Raw genomic sequence first — 19,430 nt, forward strand, 5'->3', positions numbered from 1 at the left:
AACAGTCTAGGTGGCTGCCTTAGCTTGTCAGTGACACACGAGGCAGGCGCGCTGACGTAAGGTTGAGAAAGGTTGAGACGTATTCGATTCCAGCGAGGGGGCAGAGCCACCACCCTCTGCAGTTCTCTTCCTCTTCTCCGATGCAGAGTGTGGGTGGGGGTGAAAGAGAAAGCAAGCACGGGGGGGGGGGGGGGTGGAGAAAAGTCTCAAGTCATGTTTTTCATTAAAAAATAGTGCTCTTTATTATAATTACTGAAATGTTTCTTTTCTGAATATAAATATAAATATGTGCAAAGTTTGACTTGGATTGGGATTTTGTTGAGTTCTTCAAGCATCTCCTAATAGCCTCAAGGGCCTGAGTGGGGGGAGGAGAGAGGACTGGAGGTGGAATCTTTATAAAAGACAGAGTGATTGAGGCAGATTGTAAACATTATTAAAAAACAAAAAACAAACAAAAAAATAGGGAAAAAAACCACCCCAACACACAACTGCCCTGTCCAGCCCAATACCTGACACAGAATACTTTGTGTTTGTTTAGTTGCCCCCCAACAAAAAAACAAAACAAAAACAACAACAAAAAACCTGTTCCAGGTAATTCCATCGCTGCTACATTCCTGTAAGTTGTCACTGATCAGTGCTATGGCAGAGCAGGAGCACCCGGGGTGGCAGCAGTCCAGCCTCTCCAATGACCTCCAGCCTCCCCAACCTAGGCAGGAGGGAGGGCTGTGCAGGGCTGGGGGCAGTGGGACCTGGTGGCTCTGCTCTGACCACGAGGCGCCTGACTGGCCAATACTTACTGGGCTAACATTCCCAGTGCTCAGCTGGGAGGCATGAGTTTCTGTCCCCTCCCCACTTCCCTGGCTGTGGGCTGGCTGGGTGCCCTCCCGAGAGTCCCTCAGCCTCTCCACACATCCAGGCTGAGTATGTGGCTTTCCTATGCTGGGTCCCTCTCCATGGGACAGGGAGCATTTAAGGCGAATCTCTTAGCCAGACATAGGAGGCACAGAGCAGAATCCCCTGTCGTCTCTACCAGGAGCCTGGGGTGAAAGATGTCCCATCTCCTCCATCCACCCAGGTACGAGAAGGTTTATATGAGTAGGAAAAGAAGACCAGCTGACCAGCCCATCCATCCCCTCCAAATGTTGCTTCCCCCTTAAAACGGAGGAAGGGCCCTGGGCTCTCAGGCACCAGGTAAACTTTGGAACCTGTGTTTCCGGTGGCTGTCCCGGAGGAGAGGATGTGGGGCACCAGGATGGTTCCCTTCAGGTCACCCCAAGCCCTTCTCCCAGGAGCCAGGGAGAGGAGCATACCACCAGGATCCTCACCTGGGGTTAGCGGGGGGTGTGACCATTTCCTTAGCCAGCCCACAGCCCCGGGCCCTCAGGACCTCTCTCTCTTCCACCTTTCCCAGGCTCCACAACCAGCTCAGGTTTAAACCAAATCAAAGAGCAAACAAGTTCCCTTGGAAAGTTTGAAGATTCCCTGGCAGTTCTCATTAGTTCAGCATTCCCCAAGTGTCCCGTTTGGAGGCAGAGGGAAATTGAGGAATTGGAGGAGAATCCACTTGTGGTTATTATCGTCCCACCAGGCCAGCTGGCTCCTCCGGAGAAGCTGGAGACTCAGGTGGTACTCCCCCTTCCCTCCAACATATTACAGGTCCGCCTGCCACATTCTGCGGAGGGGGGGGGGGGGGGGAGGGAGGGGCCTGTCCACCCTCTTTCCCCCCAGAGCTACAGGACTCTCTCCTGGCTGGCTTCTTGTGCTTGTGCCATGTGCCATGGAGGAGAGGGGACGCAGGCCCCTCTCCCGACCCATGCTCTTTGCGCCCTTTGCCCCTTAAAGCGGGGCATCGTACTGGTCCAGGAACTCCCGAATGGGCCCCGGCAGCTGGGTGACTTTCTCATAGGAGTCCAGGTGGCCGTTGACGGTCTTCCGACAGAGATGCTGAAGAGTGGCCACGTTGGAGGAGAGGGGCCGGCTCAACACCAGGGGGATCTTCTCGCCCCCGGAGTAGATGTAATAGGCTCTTCTGGGGGGACTTCCAGGGAGTGGCTGGGCAGACGGCTGCTCGGGCACCTCGGAGGAGGGTTCAGTAGGTGGCGAGGGGAAGGAGGGGGCTCCAGGGGGCGGCATGTAGTGGTGCACCAGCTTGAGCACGCAGTCGAAGCGGGGAACCGGCTGTGTGCTCCGGGGATCGCTCTGCAGAGAGAAGCTGCCCCCCTCACACTGGATACGCAGGTTCTTGGTCCCAGACTGGGTCTTGACGCTGAGCGTGAAAAAGTGGCGCTGGTCCGAGCTGTCGCGAATCAGAAAGGTGCCGGCGGGCTCGGCGCTGAGCAGCAGGTTCGCCTCGCCGCCGGTCACTGCGCTCCAGTAGAAGCCGCTCTCCTGCAGCTTGCGCACTGCGTTCACCACCAGCTGGTACTCGCTCTTGGAGCTGAAGGTCTTGAGGCGCAGGCTGGTGTCCAGGGGACGGCTCATCCCGGCGGCGGGAAACTTGCTGTGGGTGACCATGGCGCACGGAGCCAGCGTGGATCTGCGCGGCGGCGGCTGCAGCTGCTTCGCGGCCTCAGCACAGCGGCCGCTACTGCATCCCGGGGGGCTGCGGAGAGGAAGGCGCGAGCGCGTGAGTGCCCGGAACCCTCCAGCGCGCCCGGCCCGCCCCGGCTCCCCTGCCTCCGCCGAACTACTGGGGCACCCAATACCCCGGGGCCCTCGCCTGGGCCCGCGCTCCGATCCAGGCGCCTCACGGAGCCCGCAAGGCTCCCGCCCCTGCCGGCAGGGTGGCCCCGGGCAGCCCCTTCCCCAGCGCGCACTGCAAGGGTACAGCGTGGGAAACTCGCGCGCGTAAGTTGAGTCTCCAGGAGTGTGGCCGGGTGGGGAGCAGGAGAAGGGCCCCCGGGACTGTCTGGGCGCCGCTCAGTCCAGTGGCCCCAGGCGGTGTGGACGGAGGGAGAAACCCGAGGCACGGGGGTAGGGAGGGGACAGGAGAAGCCCGAAGTCCCCAGCCTGAGTATTCCGGGAACCTGGAATCTCCGGCTTTCATCCGCTCTGCCCCTACCCCGTCCCCTCCCTGCCGGGAATGACCCGGGAAGGGGAGGGGAAACCGGGAAAAGCTCCCGGGACTGAGCGAGACCCCTCCCCACGCCGCGCTCCTCCTTCCTACCTGGTCCCAAATCGAAGTCTCCGTCCTTGGGGCTGAGCCCCCTCGGGTCCCCAAGGCGAGGCGGCGGCGAGGCGGCCAGCGGTGGCCCGCGCTGCGCCCAGATGTTGGCGGCCGTGAAGTCCACAAAGGAGCCTTCGCGCGCGCGTCCCTCGAGCTTCCCCTGGGCGCCCGCCCTGCCCCCTGCGCACCCCCGGACCAACCCGGAGGGGACCAGGCGAGGGGCCGCGGCAAGGGGCCGCAGCGGGAGCTGGGCCGGGCAGGCGGCGGGCGGCTGGCTGCTTACGGAGCCGGAGCGGTGGCAGCGGCGCAGGGAGTCCAAGTCGAAGCCGCCGCGGAGGCCGCGCTCGCGGGTATATAGGCGGCCGCCGCGCCCCGCCCCCCGATTCCTGGAACTGCGCGGCCGGCCTTCTTGTAATGTTTAGTCACTACTCGCAGCAGAGAAAGGCTGAGCGCGGAGGGTGAGGGAGGGGCCGCGGGCGCCGAGGGCGGGCCGCGAGCAGGGGCAGGGACCGGGAGGGACGCGCGCGGAGACAAAGCGCGACGAGAGGCGGCCGAGGCGGCCGGTGGGCGCGGCGCCAGCCCCGGCGGCGCGTTCCTGGCAGCGGCCCCTCCCCGCCGCGCTCCGCCCCCAACTTCTCATTCACACTTTCCCCCCACCCCCCTCCCTTCTAAGAAGGCCAATTTCTGGCAGAGGCGGGGGCGCCGCTTCGGGAGCGCGGGCAGTTCTAGGAGGCCGACCGGGAGAGCCTCCCGGTTCCCCTTCCCCTTTTCTTGGACCCCGCGGGGACACCCCCTCGCCGCCACCCGGGCCTCCCCAAGTGCCCGATTGCGGGTCCAGGCGGCCCAGGCCAGTCAAAAGGGAAGTGGGTTTACCCCACAGCCAGGCCACGGGCCTGGGGGCAGACCCGGGAGCCGGAGGTTGGAGACGTGCGACAGTCACCTGCGAGCAGGTCCCAGAGGGGAGACCCAGGGTTGCAGGGGACGCCCCTGCGTGGCAGCTACCCAGCCTTGGCCCACTGCCAGGTTCTTTGCCAACCCTGACGCGAGTGTGGAGCCCCCCTCCCCTCGCATATAAAAACGCTTTCATGGCCGGGCGCGGTGGCTCAAGCCTGTAATACCAGCACTTTGGGAGGCCGAGACGGGTGGATCATGAGGTCAGGAGATCGAGACCATCCTGGTCTACACGGTGAAACCCCGTCTCTACTAAAAATACAAAAAACTAGCCGGGCGAGATGGCGGGCGCCTGTAGTCCCAGCTACTCGGGAGGCTGAGGCAGGAGAATGGCGTAAACCAGGAGGCGGAGCTTGCAGTGAGCTGAGATCGCGCCACTGCACTCCAGCCTGGGCGACAGAGCGAGACTCCGTCTCAAAAAAAAAAAAAAAAAAAAAAAAAAAAAAAAAAAAAAAAACGCTTTCATGCACTGGGGTCTGCAAACCGACTTGGTCCAATGTGGGTTGGGCCAGGTGCTCCCGGCGGGGCTGGAGAGCTCGAGGGGGAACGATGGCCCCAACCTACGGCCCGCGTCCGCCAGAGGGCGCCCTGGGGTCTCCTAGGGGAGTGCAGTTTGGTGCTGCGCGCCCCAGGCCCTGGAGTAGGCCCGCCAGGAGTCTGCGGGAATGGCTGTCTCCGGAGCTGGAAAGGTGGCCGAGAACGGGGAATTCACACCCCAGACTGGGGTCAGACCTGGGAATAAAATTCTAGCGGGAGAAAATTTCCGGAAAGCAGTTTTCAGGGGTTCAGCCTACTGCCAGATGGCCCACACGCCCGGGATGTGCCCCCACCCCCTGGGATGTGCCTCCCTGCCTCTCTTGGGGTGGGGGGAGGACTGGCGGGGAGGGGTAGAGGGGAGGAGAGGAGGTGATGCAGGTGAAAGATTGGTTTGCTATTGGTCACGTCGGCACTGATGTAGATAGTTTGGGCTTGGAGACCTGGGGCCAGCCTTATGAAGGATGGCAAGTTTTGTCATCTTGTCCCCAAATGGGCTGTGTGGTGCTGGAGACACCCGAGAGCTGCCTTAGTGGCAGTTAGATCCTCACCTCTCGGGATGCAGAGGCTGTGGGCCTGGGGCCCTGTGCTCTTCCCAGATACCAGGATAGTGAGGCACTGAAAGGGAAGGAAGAGACTGCCGCCAGGGACTGGGAGCTTGGGATTCCAGCACCTAGAGCTGGTCCTTGCGCGGGTCCTGGAATTGATAGGTGCGCACTGCCTTTGCTACGGTATCCTCAGTCCGTGCCATCACCTCTCTCCAGCATATGCTGGGGACGCAATGATATTTGGACAAGACACACAGTTTATCTGGGATTCTGTTTTGCCATCTGTAAAATTGGAGCCAGAACCTTTTCCTTTCCTTTGGCAGGCTGAGGCCAGAGGATCAACTGAACATAGGCATCCAAGACCAGCCTGGGCAGCAAAGTGAGCACCCACATCTCTGCAAAAAATAGAAAAAAAAATTAGCCAGGAGTGGTGGCCTGTGCCTGTAGTCCCAGCTACTTGGGAGGCTGAGATGGAAGGATTGTTTTAGTCAGGGAGGTCGAGGCTTAAGTGAGCCATGATCGTGCCACTGCACTTTAGTCTGGGCAACAGAGTGAGACCCTATTTTTAAAAAATTTTTAAAAAAAGGGCCAGGCACCATGGCTCATGCCTGTAATCCCAGCACTTTGGGAGGCTGAGGCGGGTGGATCATGAGGTCAGGAGATCAAGACCATCCTGGCCAACATGGTAAAACTTCGTCTCTACTAAAAATACAAAAATTTTTATTTTTATAGCTGGGTATGGTGGCGCATGCTTGTAATCCCAGCTATTTGAGAGACTGAGGCAGGAGAATCGCTTGAACAAGGGAGTCAGAGGTTGCTGTGAGCCGAGATTGCACCATTGCACTCCAGCCTGGCGACAGAGCTCTGTCTCAAAAAAAAAAAAAAGGAAGAAAGAAAAAGAACCTTTTCCCATAAGAGATTTGAAATTTAAAATCATAAAAAAGATTCTGCACATCAAAGCATGATAGAAATAGAAGTAACCCAGTTCAACTCTCCCTCCAGACTATTAGGAGAGCAGAGGAGGAAACTGGTTTATTCAACGCATTTCACAAATATTGAGCTCCATGCACCAGGCACTGGGCTGGGCATTGATCTATAATGATAAGTAGGACCTGGTCTTTGCCCTCACAATGCTTGCAGGGTAATGAAATGGATTCTCCTTCTCTCTGTAATCAGTTCATTCTTTTTCTCATCCATTCAGTGTTACGTGGCTGCATGACCGTACACTTCTGGGCAGAGCCCAGTGGAAGACAAGGAAGACGAATAGCCCTTGAGGTAATGGATGAGAAAGTGCTTTGTAAATTACAATGCTCTGACACAGGTCAAGTTCATTCATCCATTCCATAAACCCTTACTGGGAGCCTGCTTTTGCCAGGCACAGGGCAAAGGGCTGGAAGACAGAAGTGCTGGGTGAGTCCTGCAGGGGGAGATGGCTGAGCCCCTCGGTGATGAGTATGGTGGGAGGTACGGAGCTCCCTGCCTACTGACTCAGGAGATCGAACTGTTGTTCGGGCTCTATCACCCAGTAGTTGTGTGACTTTAGGCAATCTGCCTTGCCAGCTGTGCCTTGGTTTCCTTGTTTGTAAAATGGTTGGAGAGTAGTATCTACCTCATTGAGTTGTCTGAAGCTCCCACATGCAAAATGCTTAGAGTGGTGCCTTGCACATAGGACGTGCTCAATGCATGTTACCTGTCATGACTTTGAAAGCACTGAGGAGGCTTCGAGGAGAGGGAGGAGTGAGCTGAGCTGCTGCAGCTTGGGTTCATATGGTTGGCTATGGATGTAAGCTGCCTTGTTTTGGGGAACCGTACAGCTCCCATGGAAGATACATTCCAAAAAGCTGCTTGTCTTGAAACAGGTCGGCTGGACACCAAGCTTTTTTTTTGAGACAGAGTCCCACTCTATCACTCAGGCTGGAGTGCGGTGGTGACATCTGGGCTCACTGCAACCTCTGCCTCCCGGGTTCAAGTGATTCTCTTGCCTCAGCCTCCAGAGTACCTGGACTTACAGGCATGTGCCACCATACCTGGCTAATTTTTTTGTCTTTTTAGTAGAGACAAGGTTTTGCTATGTTGGCCAGGCTGGTCTCAAACTCCTGACCTCAGGTGATCCTCCCGCCTTGGCCTCCCAAAGTGTTGGGATTACAGGCGTGAGCCACCGTGCCTGGCCTTTCCTTTGGCATTCTAATCTCTCTCATGGTTTCCCATCGCTTTCTGGATGAATCCAGACTCCTCGGTGCAGTGTGCGTCCCATGCTGCCCTGTGTCAGTTTCATAGGCCGCCACTGCCTCAGCAGCTGGGGCCTCATGCTCCAGCTCCATGGAGCTCCAAGCTGTCCAGAAGGTACTACCGTCCTCAGTCCTGGGTTTCTGTACATTTGCTTCCCTGTCTGGGGACAGGGAGGGAACCACCTTCCATACCTTGGCTGATTTCTACTTTTCCTTTAAAATTTGGCAGATAGGTTGGCAGATAGGCTGGGCACCGTGGCATGTGCCAGTAATCCCAGCACTTTGGGAGGCCGAGGTGGGAGGACTGCTTGAGCTCAGGAGTTTGAGACCAACTTGGGTGACATAGTGGAGACTCCATCTCTACAAAAAAATTTAAAAATTAGCTGGACGTGGTGGTGCACGCCTGTGGTCCCAGCTACTTGGGAGGCTGAGGTGGGAGGATCCCTTGAGCCCAGCAGGTAGAGCCTGCGGTGAGCTGTGATTGTGCCGTGGCATTCCAGCCTGGAAGACAGAGTGAGACCCTGTCTCAAAAAAAAAAAAAAAAAAAAAAGGCAGACACTCTAAACTTCCAGGTAGCTCTTTTTGCATTAACCAAAATGTTCTGACTAGATCTCCAGCGAGGATGTCGGAGAAACAGACTATATTTGATTTTTTTTCTTTTTAAGACTGGAATCTGGTATGTAGAAAGAATCTTTAAGTCAAGGATGATGTTGACTTCTTCTTTCCCTTGTTTTCAGAGACCACAACCTGCTTTCTTCTAGAGTAGTTTTTGGTTTTCCCTGCAGGGCTCAGGAGGGGTAAAGGGTATACAGATGGGGTAGAGGGTGTGAGTGCTAGGAAGCCCCATCCATGAGATTACGAGGCCTGTTAATCTGAAGACAAAGGGAATGAAGACAAAAACGTTTCTGGAAATGTGGGCAGAGACACCTGGGCCTTTACAGGGCACACTCCAGAGCCGTTTCCAGGCAGGGACCCCAGCAGAGAGAAGCCAGAGCTGGGACGCAGGCTTGCTTGCTCTTATATTCCCTCCACTGGGGGGGTCGAGGGGAGATGGGGCCCCTCTGCTCTGCCCTCCTGATTTCCCGTCTAAGGGATTTAGGAGACTCTCGCCTTTTCCTAATCTCTCCCTTTGCAGAATTTCTGCGAAGTCACAATCCCATTTCCAGGCAAAGGTGCTTGGTCATAAAGATAATAAAGATATTCATTCATGATGGAGGGGAAGTACACAGTGGTTTCAGCCGCCTGTAGGGCTCCACTTACTCATGGTGTGTGACAGATGCTGAACCCTTCCCCAAATCTCATGGATGGGAAGGAACCCTGGCGCCACGGGGTGGTCGCGGGAAGCCGTGGCATGGCTTGGTGAACACAGGCTTGCCAGCCCGGGGGCGGATGCTGAGGTTGCCATTGTTGGTGGCTGCATCTGCAGCTAGATGGGTCAGGATGCCGGCCTCAGACCACAGCGTTGCTAAATGCCAAACCCAAGGTCTCCCTGTCTTGAACACTGCTGGGCACTCTACAGCACAAGGAGGCAGCCAGGGCTGTACTGCCCAGGGCCTGCCTGTGGCTGTGCGTCTTCTGCCTGTGAGCTAGCCTGCCACACCTGGGGATACACGGTGGGGAAATCAATCAGCTTCCCTCCCTTCTAGAGCTTCAGGTCCGGCATTGGTGTCTAGAGGCAAGGGGAGGAGGGAGGGAGGCCTCTTCCTTTCTGTCCCCCTTTCTCTTGGCCAATTTGGAGGAGATGGTGGGGGACCTGTCTCTCATCTGACCTCCTGGAAGCCCTGCCTGCTGCTCCAGTGTGGCTCTCCCAGGGCTGAGGCCTGGAACCTAGGGCTGGGCTACCTGGAGTGCTCAGCTCTGCCGCACCCCAGCCCACCTCGGCTGCAGCCCTGGCTTTTTTCTTACCCACCGGGATGGCCCGTGGGAACTAACCTTGCAGCCTGCGGGACTGTGGCCTAGATGACCTTTCCGGAGCAGGGGAAGAGTGTACAGGTCTCAGACCAGGTTGACCCTGAGCCCTCTCTTTCCTGCTTCCAATAGGGGCAGGCCAAGGGAGGCAGGGACAATGGCATTCCTGTTTGCAGGCCTTTGTTCCCGCCAGGAGGGGCCCCGGAGCTAATAAAAAGGTTTGTGGCTCCGATGTCTAAGAGGCAGTGGAGGAGTTCTTTCAAGCCTGACATTCCAAGCCCAGCCGGCCTCTGGCATTTCCCAGAAAAACTTCGAGGAGGGGAGGGGAAAGAAAACACTTGAGAGGCCCACCCACCTACCCACCGGCCGCCTTCTCGGATTCCTCGTTCCCTCTGGGGACTGGGCTGAGCCTGAGTGCCAGGACCCCTGCCCTGGGGGGCCCATTCCTCCACCCACAGAGGGGCCCCGGGGAGCGTTGAGAGGGTGAAAGTGGGTAAGGGGGGTGACTATCTAGGAGGGTGCAGAGAGGATGAAATGTTGGGGGCGCAGCGAGAAGGGGAGGAAAGATTCTTCCCACTTTGTCAAAGAGGAATCCACATCTGCTACAAGTTTGGAGTTGGAGGGTGGGGAGTGAGGAGTTAGCTCCTAGCCAATATCTCCTCTGACCCCAAACCGACAAATGCTGCTCTGTCCGAGGCTGGGGTGGGAAGAGTTTCTATTTGCCCTGAAGCAGCTGCGGGAGCAGACATCATAGCAGCAGGGCAGTTCTGGGAAGTGAAGCTGTGGTGAACCATCTGGGCGGCAATGCAGAGGAGGCAGTGCCCAGGAGGGGGAGAGCTCGGGAGGGGTGAGGAGGCCAGGCTGTCTCCGGGAGACGTGCCTCTTGGGATGTCCTGGGCCCAGGCGCCCTTGGAGCGGCAGGAGCTGGTGGAGGAGCAGGTGAGTGCAGCTGTCCGGCTCGCCCTGCAGTACTCCAGTTGGGCTGGCTGCTGGAGCCAGGTGGGCACAGTCGGGTGCCCTGACTCTCATGGGGCTCTGGGACAGGTGTTCCTCAGGACCATGGTGTGCCTGCAGCCTCTGGTCAACCTCCTGCAGCCCAGACGCAGGCTTCTTCTGAGCCCCTCACCCTCTGGGAAGTCCCTGCCTCCTCTGCAGTGTGAAGCACACCTGGTGTGCTTTGCCATGTACTGATTCTTGGGCAAGTTCAAATAGAAAATGATAGGCCAGGTCCAGTGGTTCATGCCTGTAATCCCAGCACTTTGGGAGGCCAAGGCTAGTGGATCACCTGAGGTCAGGAATTCAAGACCAGCCTGGCCAACATGGTGAAACCCTGTCTCTACTAAAAATACAAAATTAGCTGGGCACAGTGGCACATGCCTGTAATCCTAGCCCCTCAGGAGGCTGAGGTGGGAAAATCACTTAAAACTGGGAGGTGGAGATTTACAGTGAGCTGAGATTGTGCCATTGCACTCCAGCCTGGGCGACAAGAGCGAAACTCCGTCTCAAAAAAAAAAAAAAGAAAAAAGTAAAAGAATAAGAAAAAAGGCCGGGCGCGGTGGCTCAAGCCTGTAATCCCAGCACTTTGGGAGGCCGAGACGGGCGGATCACGAGGTCAGGAGATCGAGACCATCCTGGCTAACACGGTGAAACCCCGTCTCTACTAAAAATACAAAAAACTAGCCGGGAGTGGTGGTGGGCGCCTATAGTCCCAGCTACTCAGGAGGCTGAGGCAGGAGAATGGCATAAACTCGGGAGGCGGAGCTTGCAGTGAGCTGAGATCTGGCCACTGCACTCCAGCCTGAGCGACAAAGCGAGACTCCGTTTCAAAAAAAAAGAAAAAAGAAAATAATATCCTCTCTCTGGCTCCCAAGATCCTGAACCAGCTTCGAAGGCAGAGAAGTGGGCTAGAAGGAGTGGGGCTGGAGCCTCCACCAAGGACAAGGTGGTGAGACTTTAAGGCGTCTAAGGTGAAAATGGGGCAGCTATCCCCACGTGTTCCTTCCTCCCTCCCCCTTGCCCGCACTGTACTCACTGGGCCTTAGGTTGGTGTTGCTCAGAGTTTCTTTTTTTTTTTTTTTTTTTTTTTTTTTTTGAGACGGAGTCTCGCTCTGTCACCCAGGCTGGAGTACAGTGGCCGGATCTCAGCTCACTGCAAGCTCCGCCTCCCGGTTTACGCCATTCTCCTGCCTCAGCCTCCCGAGTAGCTGGGACTACAGGCGCCCGCCACCTCGCCCGGCTAGATTTTTGTAGATTTTTTTAGTAGAGATGGGGTTTCACCGTGTTAGCCAGGATGGTCTCGATCTCCTGACCTCGTGATCCGCCCGTCTCGGCCTCCCAAAGTGCTGGGATTACAGGCTTGAGCCACCGCGCCCGGCCCAGAGTTTCTTAACCTGGAGTACAAGAACTGCTCCTTCCCAGGTTTCATACTCCCCCAGCAGCCACTCCCCCGATAATTGCAAACAAAATGCTGGCAGAGGGTCAGGCCCCTGGGGGCTGCAGGACCTGCCTGCAGTCACTTCTTGTCCCTGCAACACTTGTTTTTTGTTTGAGATAGTCTTGCGCCGTCTCCCAGGCTGGAGTGCAGGGGCGCAATCTCGGCTCACTGCAACCTCCACCTCCTGGGTTCAAGCGATTCTCCTGCCTCAGCCTCCCGAGTAGCTGGGACTACAGCTGTCTGCCACCACGCTGGGCTAATTTTTGTATTTTTTAGTAGAGACGGGGTTTCACCATATTGGCCAGGCTGGTCTCGAACTCCTGACCTTGTGATCCGCCAGCCTCAGCCTCCCAAAGTGCTGGGATTACAGGCATGAGCCACCACCCCTGGCCTCAAGTAGATATTTACTGAGCACCTACTGTGTGTCAAGGATTGAGTTAGGTGCCAGAAATTTATCAGTCTGGGATCTCATGGAGCTTGATGTTTTTCCAGAAGGACAAGATTCTTCCAGAATTATATCGGGATTGATTAGTTTTGACTGTGCTGCGTACTATGAAGAAGTCCCAGGAGCCATGTGAGCCTATTACGAGGAGACCTAATCTATTGGGGGGACAACCAAGGGGGATTCTCTGTAGGCTGATGGGAAGCTGAGGTCTAGCAAGGTCCCTGTCCGGTGCGAGGTCTCCCAGCCAGATGATGGCAGAGCTCAGGCTGGTGCCAGGCTTTCCCCACACACAGGCTCCTCTGGCCTCCCTCCAGGCCACTCGGTGTCATACACAGGGGAGGGGAGGATGGAGAGCTGGTAGAGACAGGGAGGGCCTGCTGGGGGGACAGGCATGCCCCTGGTGCCAAGTGCCCGGGCCTCTGCTACCCACTGTCTTTTCCCTTCACTTCTACTTCACTCTCCCTCTCACCCCCCAAAGGCCTTAGCCCCTTGCTTCCAGCTCAAGCTTAGGTGTCTGTGAGCTGAACTAAGAAGACCCCACTTTGCCAGGAGGAGTGCCTCATGCCTGTAATCTCAGCACTTTGAAAGGCCGAGGCAGGTGGATCACCCGAGGTCAGGAGTTTAAGACTGTTTGGACGAACGGAGGCAAGATGGTGCACTTCCAGGTTCTTCTTCACCAACTTTTCCAGCGCGTGCGAAAATGCAGCCGGCGCCCGGGAAGGTGCAAACCAACTAGGCATGCGCCAGGTGATGTCAATCCAAAGAGACCAAGATTTACCTGGTCGCACCTGCGGAACGCCCCCTACACGCCCGTGCCCCGCCTATTGCCCTCCCACTCCTAGAAAAGCCGCTCCGGAGGGACGCCACGCACGGCCTTCCTCAGTCCTCCACTCCTGTCGGGATGTCGGGACTGCAGGAACTCCGTCCGAGAGCCCCACCGGGGGACTCTGTCGGCCTTCTTTGCCGGAGGCCGACAGACCTCTTCCTCACACCTTAGGTGACCAAAATAAACTTGCAGTTTTGCTCCTACACTTGCCTACTCGCTGGTTCTTTTGTGCCCGCTCTGGTGGTCTTAGAAAAACAAATCAAAGACCAGCCTGGCCAACATGGCGAGACCTCTTCTCTACTAAAAATACAAAAATTAGCCGGGAGTGGTGGTGCGCACCTGTAGTCCCAGCTACTCAGGAGGCTGAGGTGGGAGAATCTCTTGAATTGGGGAGGCAGAAGCTGCAGTGAGCTGAGATTGCGCCACTGCATTCCAGCCTGGGGGACAGAGTGAGACTCCATCTCAAAAAAAAAAAAAAAGAGAGAGAAAAGAACCCATTTCATTCTACCTGTGGGAGGTGATTCAGCCATTTGTGAAACTTTGCAAATGGAAAACATAGCTTGTGAATACGTAAGACAGCCCATAGGTCAGCATTCAAAAGGTGCAATCAGGCGAGCCAGAGTCTTCCCCTCCTATTCCCTGGCTTCCTGTGCCACCTGGGGTATTTTTCTTCTTCTTCTCTCTCTTTTTTACAGACCAGAAGATGCAGGCTACTCTGGGCACAATGCCTGTGAATTAGCCCTGCTCCACAAGAAGCAGCCAAAAAAAAAAAAAAAAAATGCAGAGTGGTGGCATGTGCACGGCTGAATGCAGTCTGTAGACGCAGTGGCTGTGTGGCCTACACAGAATTAAAACAATGTTTGAGACAACATGAAAAAAATCTGGAAAGTTCACATCTACATTTGAATCTGGAGATTCCTTGGAAAAACAGGACACTCTGGTAGCAGTGGACCACGTTCTAGAACATTCCCATTGCCCTTCAGGCGGGGCATGGACTCCCCAGGTCAGCACAGGCCCACCCTCCAGGGTGACTGCCCTCCCCTCCCCTCCCTTCCCTGCCAGGGTCTGCAGGCGTTGAGGCAGCAACTCAGCCTGACCTCTGCCTCTCCCAAGCTAAAGGGCAAGGAAGGTTATGGACTTTGGGGGATTTATTTTGAGTCTCTTTCCTAAATTCCAGGATACTGGAAATAAATCAAGCCTGGTCAGGAGGAGGAGTCCAGATCTTCCTGTCCCACTGGCCCTTCCGCCTTGGACCTCATCTTAAGTAGGCGTGCTTGGCCTCTTCCTCTACTTCACTGTGCGGGCTGGGCAGGGAGAAGCTGCGGGATGGGGGACCCTGGGATTCCCTGGGATATCACTGGATTCCTCATGCTGTGGGCTGCTGGATCTCGAGGCCTGCAGCTCCTTGCTCAGGTGACGCTGGCGACCCGCCATGCCACAAAAGACTGAGATTCCCCTGAAACCGAGAGCTGCTTTTATCTCTCACCGGTGACAGAGAAACAAACCAGGATGCTCTGCCCAAAAGGCATTTCCAGAAATCTGGGCTCTGGCTTCTTGTTGATCTAATGCCAGAACGTCCTAGGCTTCTTTGTGGCGAGGGAGCCATTGAGCAATGGGTGTTTTGTTTTGCAGATGACAAGATTTTCGACACTGAAAAGTTTAAATGATGAATGGAAGAGCTTTGACTGGCTCCCACCCCTGCACAGGGAGGTTGCTGATTCGAGCTTCTGTGTTTGTCAGATTTGCTCCTTACAACTTTCAGCTGTTTTGCACTTTCCCTCAGCTCCAATAGGCTCAGGCCCCCAGTCCCAGAAATCCTCATCTCTTCCAGTTTTAGGGCCATACAGGTCTAGCAGGGCCCATGCCGGGTTCATGGCGCCGGGTCCATGGCTGCAGCGGTGGGGAAAGCTGTTTTTTGTTGTTTCTTTTTTTTGTTTTGTTTTTGTTTTTTGAGACGGAGTCTCGCTCTGTCGCCCGGGCTGGAGTGCAGTGGCCGAATCTCAGCTCACTGCAAGCTCCGCCTCCCGGGTTCCCGCCATTCTCCTGCCTCAGCCTCCCTAGCAGCTGGGACTACAGGCGCCCGCCACCTCACCCGCTAGTTTTTTGTATTTTTTAGTAGAGACGGGGTTTCACCGTGTTAGCCAGGATGGTCTCAATCTCCTGACCTCGTGATCCGCCCGTCTCGGCCTCCCAAAGTGCTGGGATTCCAGGCTTGAGCCACCGCGCCCGGCCTTGTTGTTTCTTTTTTTAAGTACAGGATCTCAGGCCGGGCGCGGTGGCTCATGCCTGGAATCCCAGCACTTTGGGAGGCCAAGATGGGTGGATTGCTTGAGCTCCGGAGTTCAAGACCAGCCTGGGCAACATGGCAAAACTCTGTCTCTAGAAAAAATACAAAAATTAGCCTGGCATGGTGATGCACACCTGTAGTCCCAGCTACTTGGAAGGCAGAGGTGGGAGGATGACTTGAGCCCAGGAGATGGGGGCTACAGTGAGCCAAGATCGTGCCACTGCGCTCCAGTCTGGGCGACTGAGAGAGACCATCTCTCAAAAAAAAAAAAAAAAAAAAACACGCCGGGCACGGTGGCTCACGCCTGTAATCCCAGCACTTTGGGAGGCCGAGGCGGGTGGATCACGAGGTCAGGAGATCGAGACCATCCTGGCTAACACAGTGAAACCCCGTCTCTACTAAAAATACAAAAAATTAGCCAGGGGTGGTGGCTGGCGCCTGTAATCCCAGCTGCTTGGGAGGCTGAAGTGGGAGAATGGCGTGAACCCGGGAGGCGGAGCTTGCAGTGAGTCGAGATTGCACCACTGCACTCCAGCCTGGGCGACAGAGCGAGACTGTGTCTCAAAAAAAAAAAAAAAAAGGAAAAAAGAAAAACACAAGGTCTCACTCTGTCACTCAGGCTGGAGCGCAAGCGGCTATTCACAGGCGCGGTCCGTTACTGATCAGCATGGGAATCTTTACCTGTCCCTTTTCCCACCTGGGCTGGTTCACCCGTCCTTGGGCAACATGGTAGAGGCCACCATATTGATGCTGAATGTAGTGTGAACACCTGATTGGCATAGCGCACTACAGCCGGAATTCCTGGGCTCAGGTGATCCTCCTGCCTCAGCCTCCCGAGTAACTGACACTATGGGCATGTGCCATTGTGCACAGCAGAAAACTTTTCTAACCCGGGAGTTGGCAAACTATGGGGCATGGGCTGGAGGACGATTTTTGTAAATAAGGTTTTATTGGATCGCAGCCAGGCTCATTCAAATTGTCTGTGGCTGCTTTCACACCAGAGTTGAGTAGTTGCCACCAAGACCATCTGGCCTTCAAAGTAGAACATATTTATTTATTTATTTGTGTGGGGTTTTTTTTTTGTTTGTTTGGCTTTTTTGAGACAGGGTGTCACTCTGTCACCCAGGCTGGAGTGTAGTGGTGTGATCACAGCTCACTGCAGCCTCAACCTCCCAGGTCCAAGTGATCCTCCCACCTCAGCCTGTCAAGTAACTGGGGCCACAGGCATGAGCCACCAGGCTTAGTTAATTTTTTAAATTTTTTTCTGTAGAAGTGGGGTTTCACCATGTTGTCCAGGCTGGTCTCAAACTCCTGGTCTGAAGCCATCCTCCCCCTTGCCCTCCCAAAGTGTTGGGATTACAGGTGGGAGCTACTGCTCCTGGCCTAAAATATTTACTATTTGCCCTTTAAGAAAACATATGCTGGCCAGGCGCAGTGGCTCACGCCTGAAATCCCAGCACTTAGGAAGGCCGAGGTGGGCAGATTGTTTGAAGTCAGGGGTTCGAGACCAACCTGGCCAATATGGAGAAACCCCGTCTCTACAAAAATACAAAAAAATTAGCTGGGTATGGTGGTGCATGCCCGAAATCCCAGCTACTCTGGAGGCTAAGGCACAAGAATCTCTCTCTCTTTTTTTTTTTTTTTGAGATAGACTCTCGCTCTGTCACCCAGGCTGGAGTGCAGTGGCGTGATCTCAGCTCACTGCAAGCTCTGTCTCCTGGGTTCAAGCCATTCTCCTGCCTCAGCCTCCAGCTGGGACCACAGGCGTCCATCACTAAGCCCAGCTAATTTTTTTTTTTCTTTTTTTCAGTAAAGACGGGGTTTCACCATGTTAGCCAGGATGGTCTCAATCTCCTGACCTTGTGATTCGCCCGCCTTGGCCTCCCAAAGTTCTGGGATTACAGGCGTGAGCCACCATGCCTGGCCAAGAATCTCTTAAACTTGGGGGCAGAGTTTGCAGTGAGCGGAGATCATGCCACTGCATTCCAGCCTGGGTGATACAGCGAGACTCTGTCTCAAAAAAACAAAACAAAACAAAACTAGGCTGGGCTTGGTGGCTCATGCCTGTAATCCCAGCACTTTGGGAGGCTGGGGCAGGTGGATCACCTGAGATCAGGAGTTCAAGACTAGCCTGGTCAATATGGCGAAATACCGTCTCTACTAAAAATACAAAAAATTAGCTGGATGTGGTGGCGGGTGCCTGTAATCCCAGCTTCTCGGGAGGCTGAGGCAGGAGAATCGCTTGAACCCGGGAGGCAGAGGTTACAGTGAGCTGAGATTGCGATTGCGCCATTGCACTCCAGCCTGGGTGACAGAGCGAGACTCCGTCTCCAAAAAAACAAAACAAAACAAAGACGTATGCTGAGCCCTGCTTGGAGGGAAAAGAAGTCTGTCTTCTGCCGGGGAGAGCTGGACTTAGGGCTTAGTTTTGGTGAGAACCGTATCAGGGCCTGGGAAAGATCAGAGTCACAGCTTAGCAGGGAGAGTAGAACTTGGGGAGGTGTTAGCAGGGCATGAAGACAGGAAAAGGGCTGGGGCCTGTGGGGAGACTGGGGGCTCAGGAAAGCCAGCCCCAAAAGGTGGCCTGAGCTTCCAGGCTTGCAAACTGATAGCAAACAGCAGGTCAGAGGTCTCCCCAGGAGGCCAAGTCACCCTTGTCCCCACCACTGGTGGCTCCAGAGCTCACTGCCTTTGGCCCTGTGTGCATTCCTCACTCCAGCATGTGGAGCCCAGTTCTGGGGCCAGATCCTCTTCACAGTGCTCAGAGCACACAAAGATTCATGAGCTCGCATTCTGATGGGAAAGAGACAAAACACACAACAGCAAACCATTAGGTCACTGCGAGGAAGAGGAAGAAACTAAAATCCTGGGCCAGGGGCAGTGGCTCACGTCTGTAATCCCAGCACTTTGGGAGGCCGAGGCGGGCGGATCACGAGGTCAGGAGATTGAGACCATCCTGGCTAACACAGTGAAACCTCGTCTCTGCTAAAAATACAAAAAATTAGCCGGGTGTGGTGGCGGGCGCCTGTAGTCCCAGCTACTCGGGAGGTTGAGACAGGAGAATGGCGTGAACCCGGGAGGCGGAGCTTGCAGTGAGCCAAGATCGTGCCACTGCACTCCAGCCTGGGCGATGAGCAAGAATCCATCTCAAAAAAAAAAAAAAAGAAACTAAAATCCTGTTATCCAGGTTGAAAAGCTGTTTCTGGCCGGGCGCGGTGGCTCAAGCCTGTAATCCCAGCACTTTGGGAGGCCGAGACGGGCGGATCACGAGGTCAGGAGATTGAGACCATCCTGGCTAACACGGTGAAACTCCGTCTCTACTAAAGATACAAAAACTAGCCGGGTGAGGTGGCGGGCGCCTGTAGTCCCAGCTACTCGGGAGGCTGAGGCAGGAGAATGGCGTAAACCCGGGAGGCGGAGCTTGCAGTGAGCTGAGATCTGGCCACTGCACTCCAGTCCGGGCGACAGAGCGAGACTCCGCCTCAAAAAAAAAAAAAAAAAAAAAAAAAAAAAGAAAAGCTGTTTCTAGGGGAGGGGGACATTTGGACAGAGCTCAGGATGAGATTAGCTGGGGGAAGGTGCTTCTGAGCAGAGGGAAGAGCAAATATAAAGATGCTGAGGAAGGCTGGACGCGGTGGCTCACACCTGTAATCCCAGTACTTTGAGAGGCCAAGGCAAGTGGATCATCTCAGGTCAGGAGTTTGAGACCAGCCTGGCCAACATGGTGAAACCTTGTCTCTACTAAAAATGCAAAAAAAAAAAAAAAAAAAAAAAAAAAAGCTGGGGGTGGTGGCAGGCACCTGTAATCCCAACTACTTGGGAGGCTGAGGCAGGAGAATCGCTTGAACCGGAGAGGGAGAGGTTGCAGTGAGCCGAGGTCGTGCCATTGCACTCCAGCCTGGGTGACAAGGGCAAAACTTTATCTCAACAGCAACAAAAAAGATGCTGAGGAGGACGCGGGCTCGAGAGCAGGCCAGGCCGGTGAGGCTGGACGTATGACCAAGGGGAAGAATAGAGGGAGAGGGAGGCAGGCAGCCACTCCCAGGTAGGCTTTGAAACCATCTTCGCAAAATTGTAACTGAGGAAATTATGACAGTAAAGGA

The 19,430-nt window shown here is 55.3% G+C and overlaps 1 protein-coding gene across 1 annotated transcript; it reads right to left on the reverse strand.

Moving 5' to 3' along the window:
• Positions 1-216: 216 nt before the first annotated feature.
• On the reverse strand, positions 217-3,491 carry SOCS3 (suppressor of cytokine signaling 3). Its single transcript, XM_033182413.1, has 2 exons — positions 3,167-3,491; positions 217-2,602 (listed from the first exon to the last, which is right to left on the reverse strand). The coding sequence occupies exon 2, from the start codon at positions 2,512-2,514 to the stop codon at positions 1,837-1,839; it is 678 nt and encodes a 225-aa protein (XP_033038304.1). The 5' UTR covers positions 2,515-2,602; positions 3,167-3,491; the 3' UTR covers positions 217-1,836.
• Positions 3,492-19,430: the final 15,939 nt, after the last annotated feature.

Source organism: Trachypithecus francoisi, unplaced genomic scaffold (genome assembly GCF_009764315.1).
Source record: "Trachypithecus francoisi isolate TF-2019V2 unplaced genomic scaffold, Tfra_2.0 Lachesis_group20, whole genome shotgun sequence".
NCBI lineage: Eukaryota > Metazoa > Chordata > Mammalia > Primates > Cercopithecidae > Trachypithecus > Trachypithecus francoisi.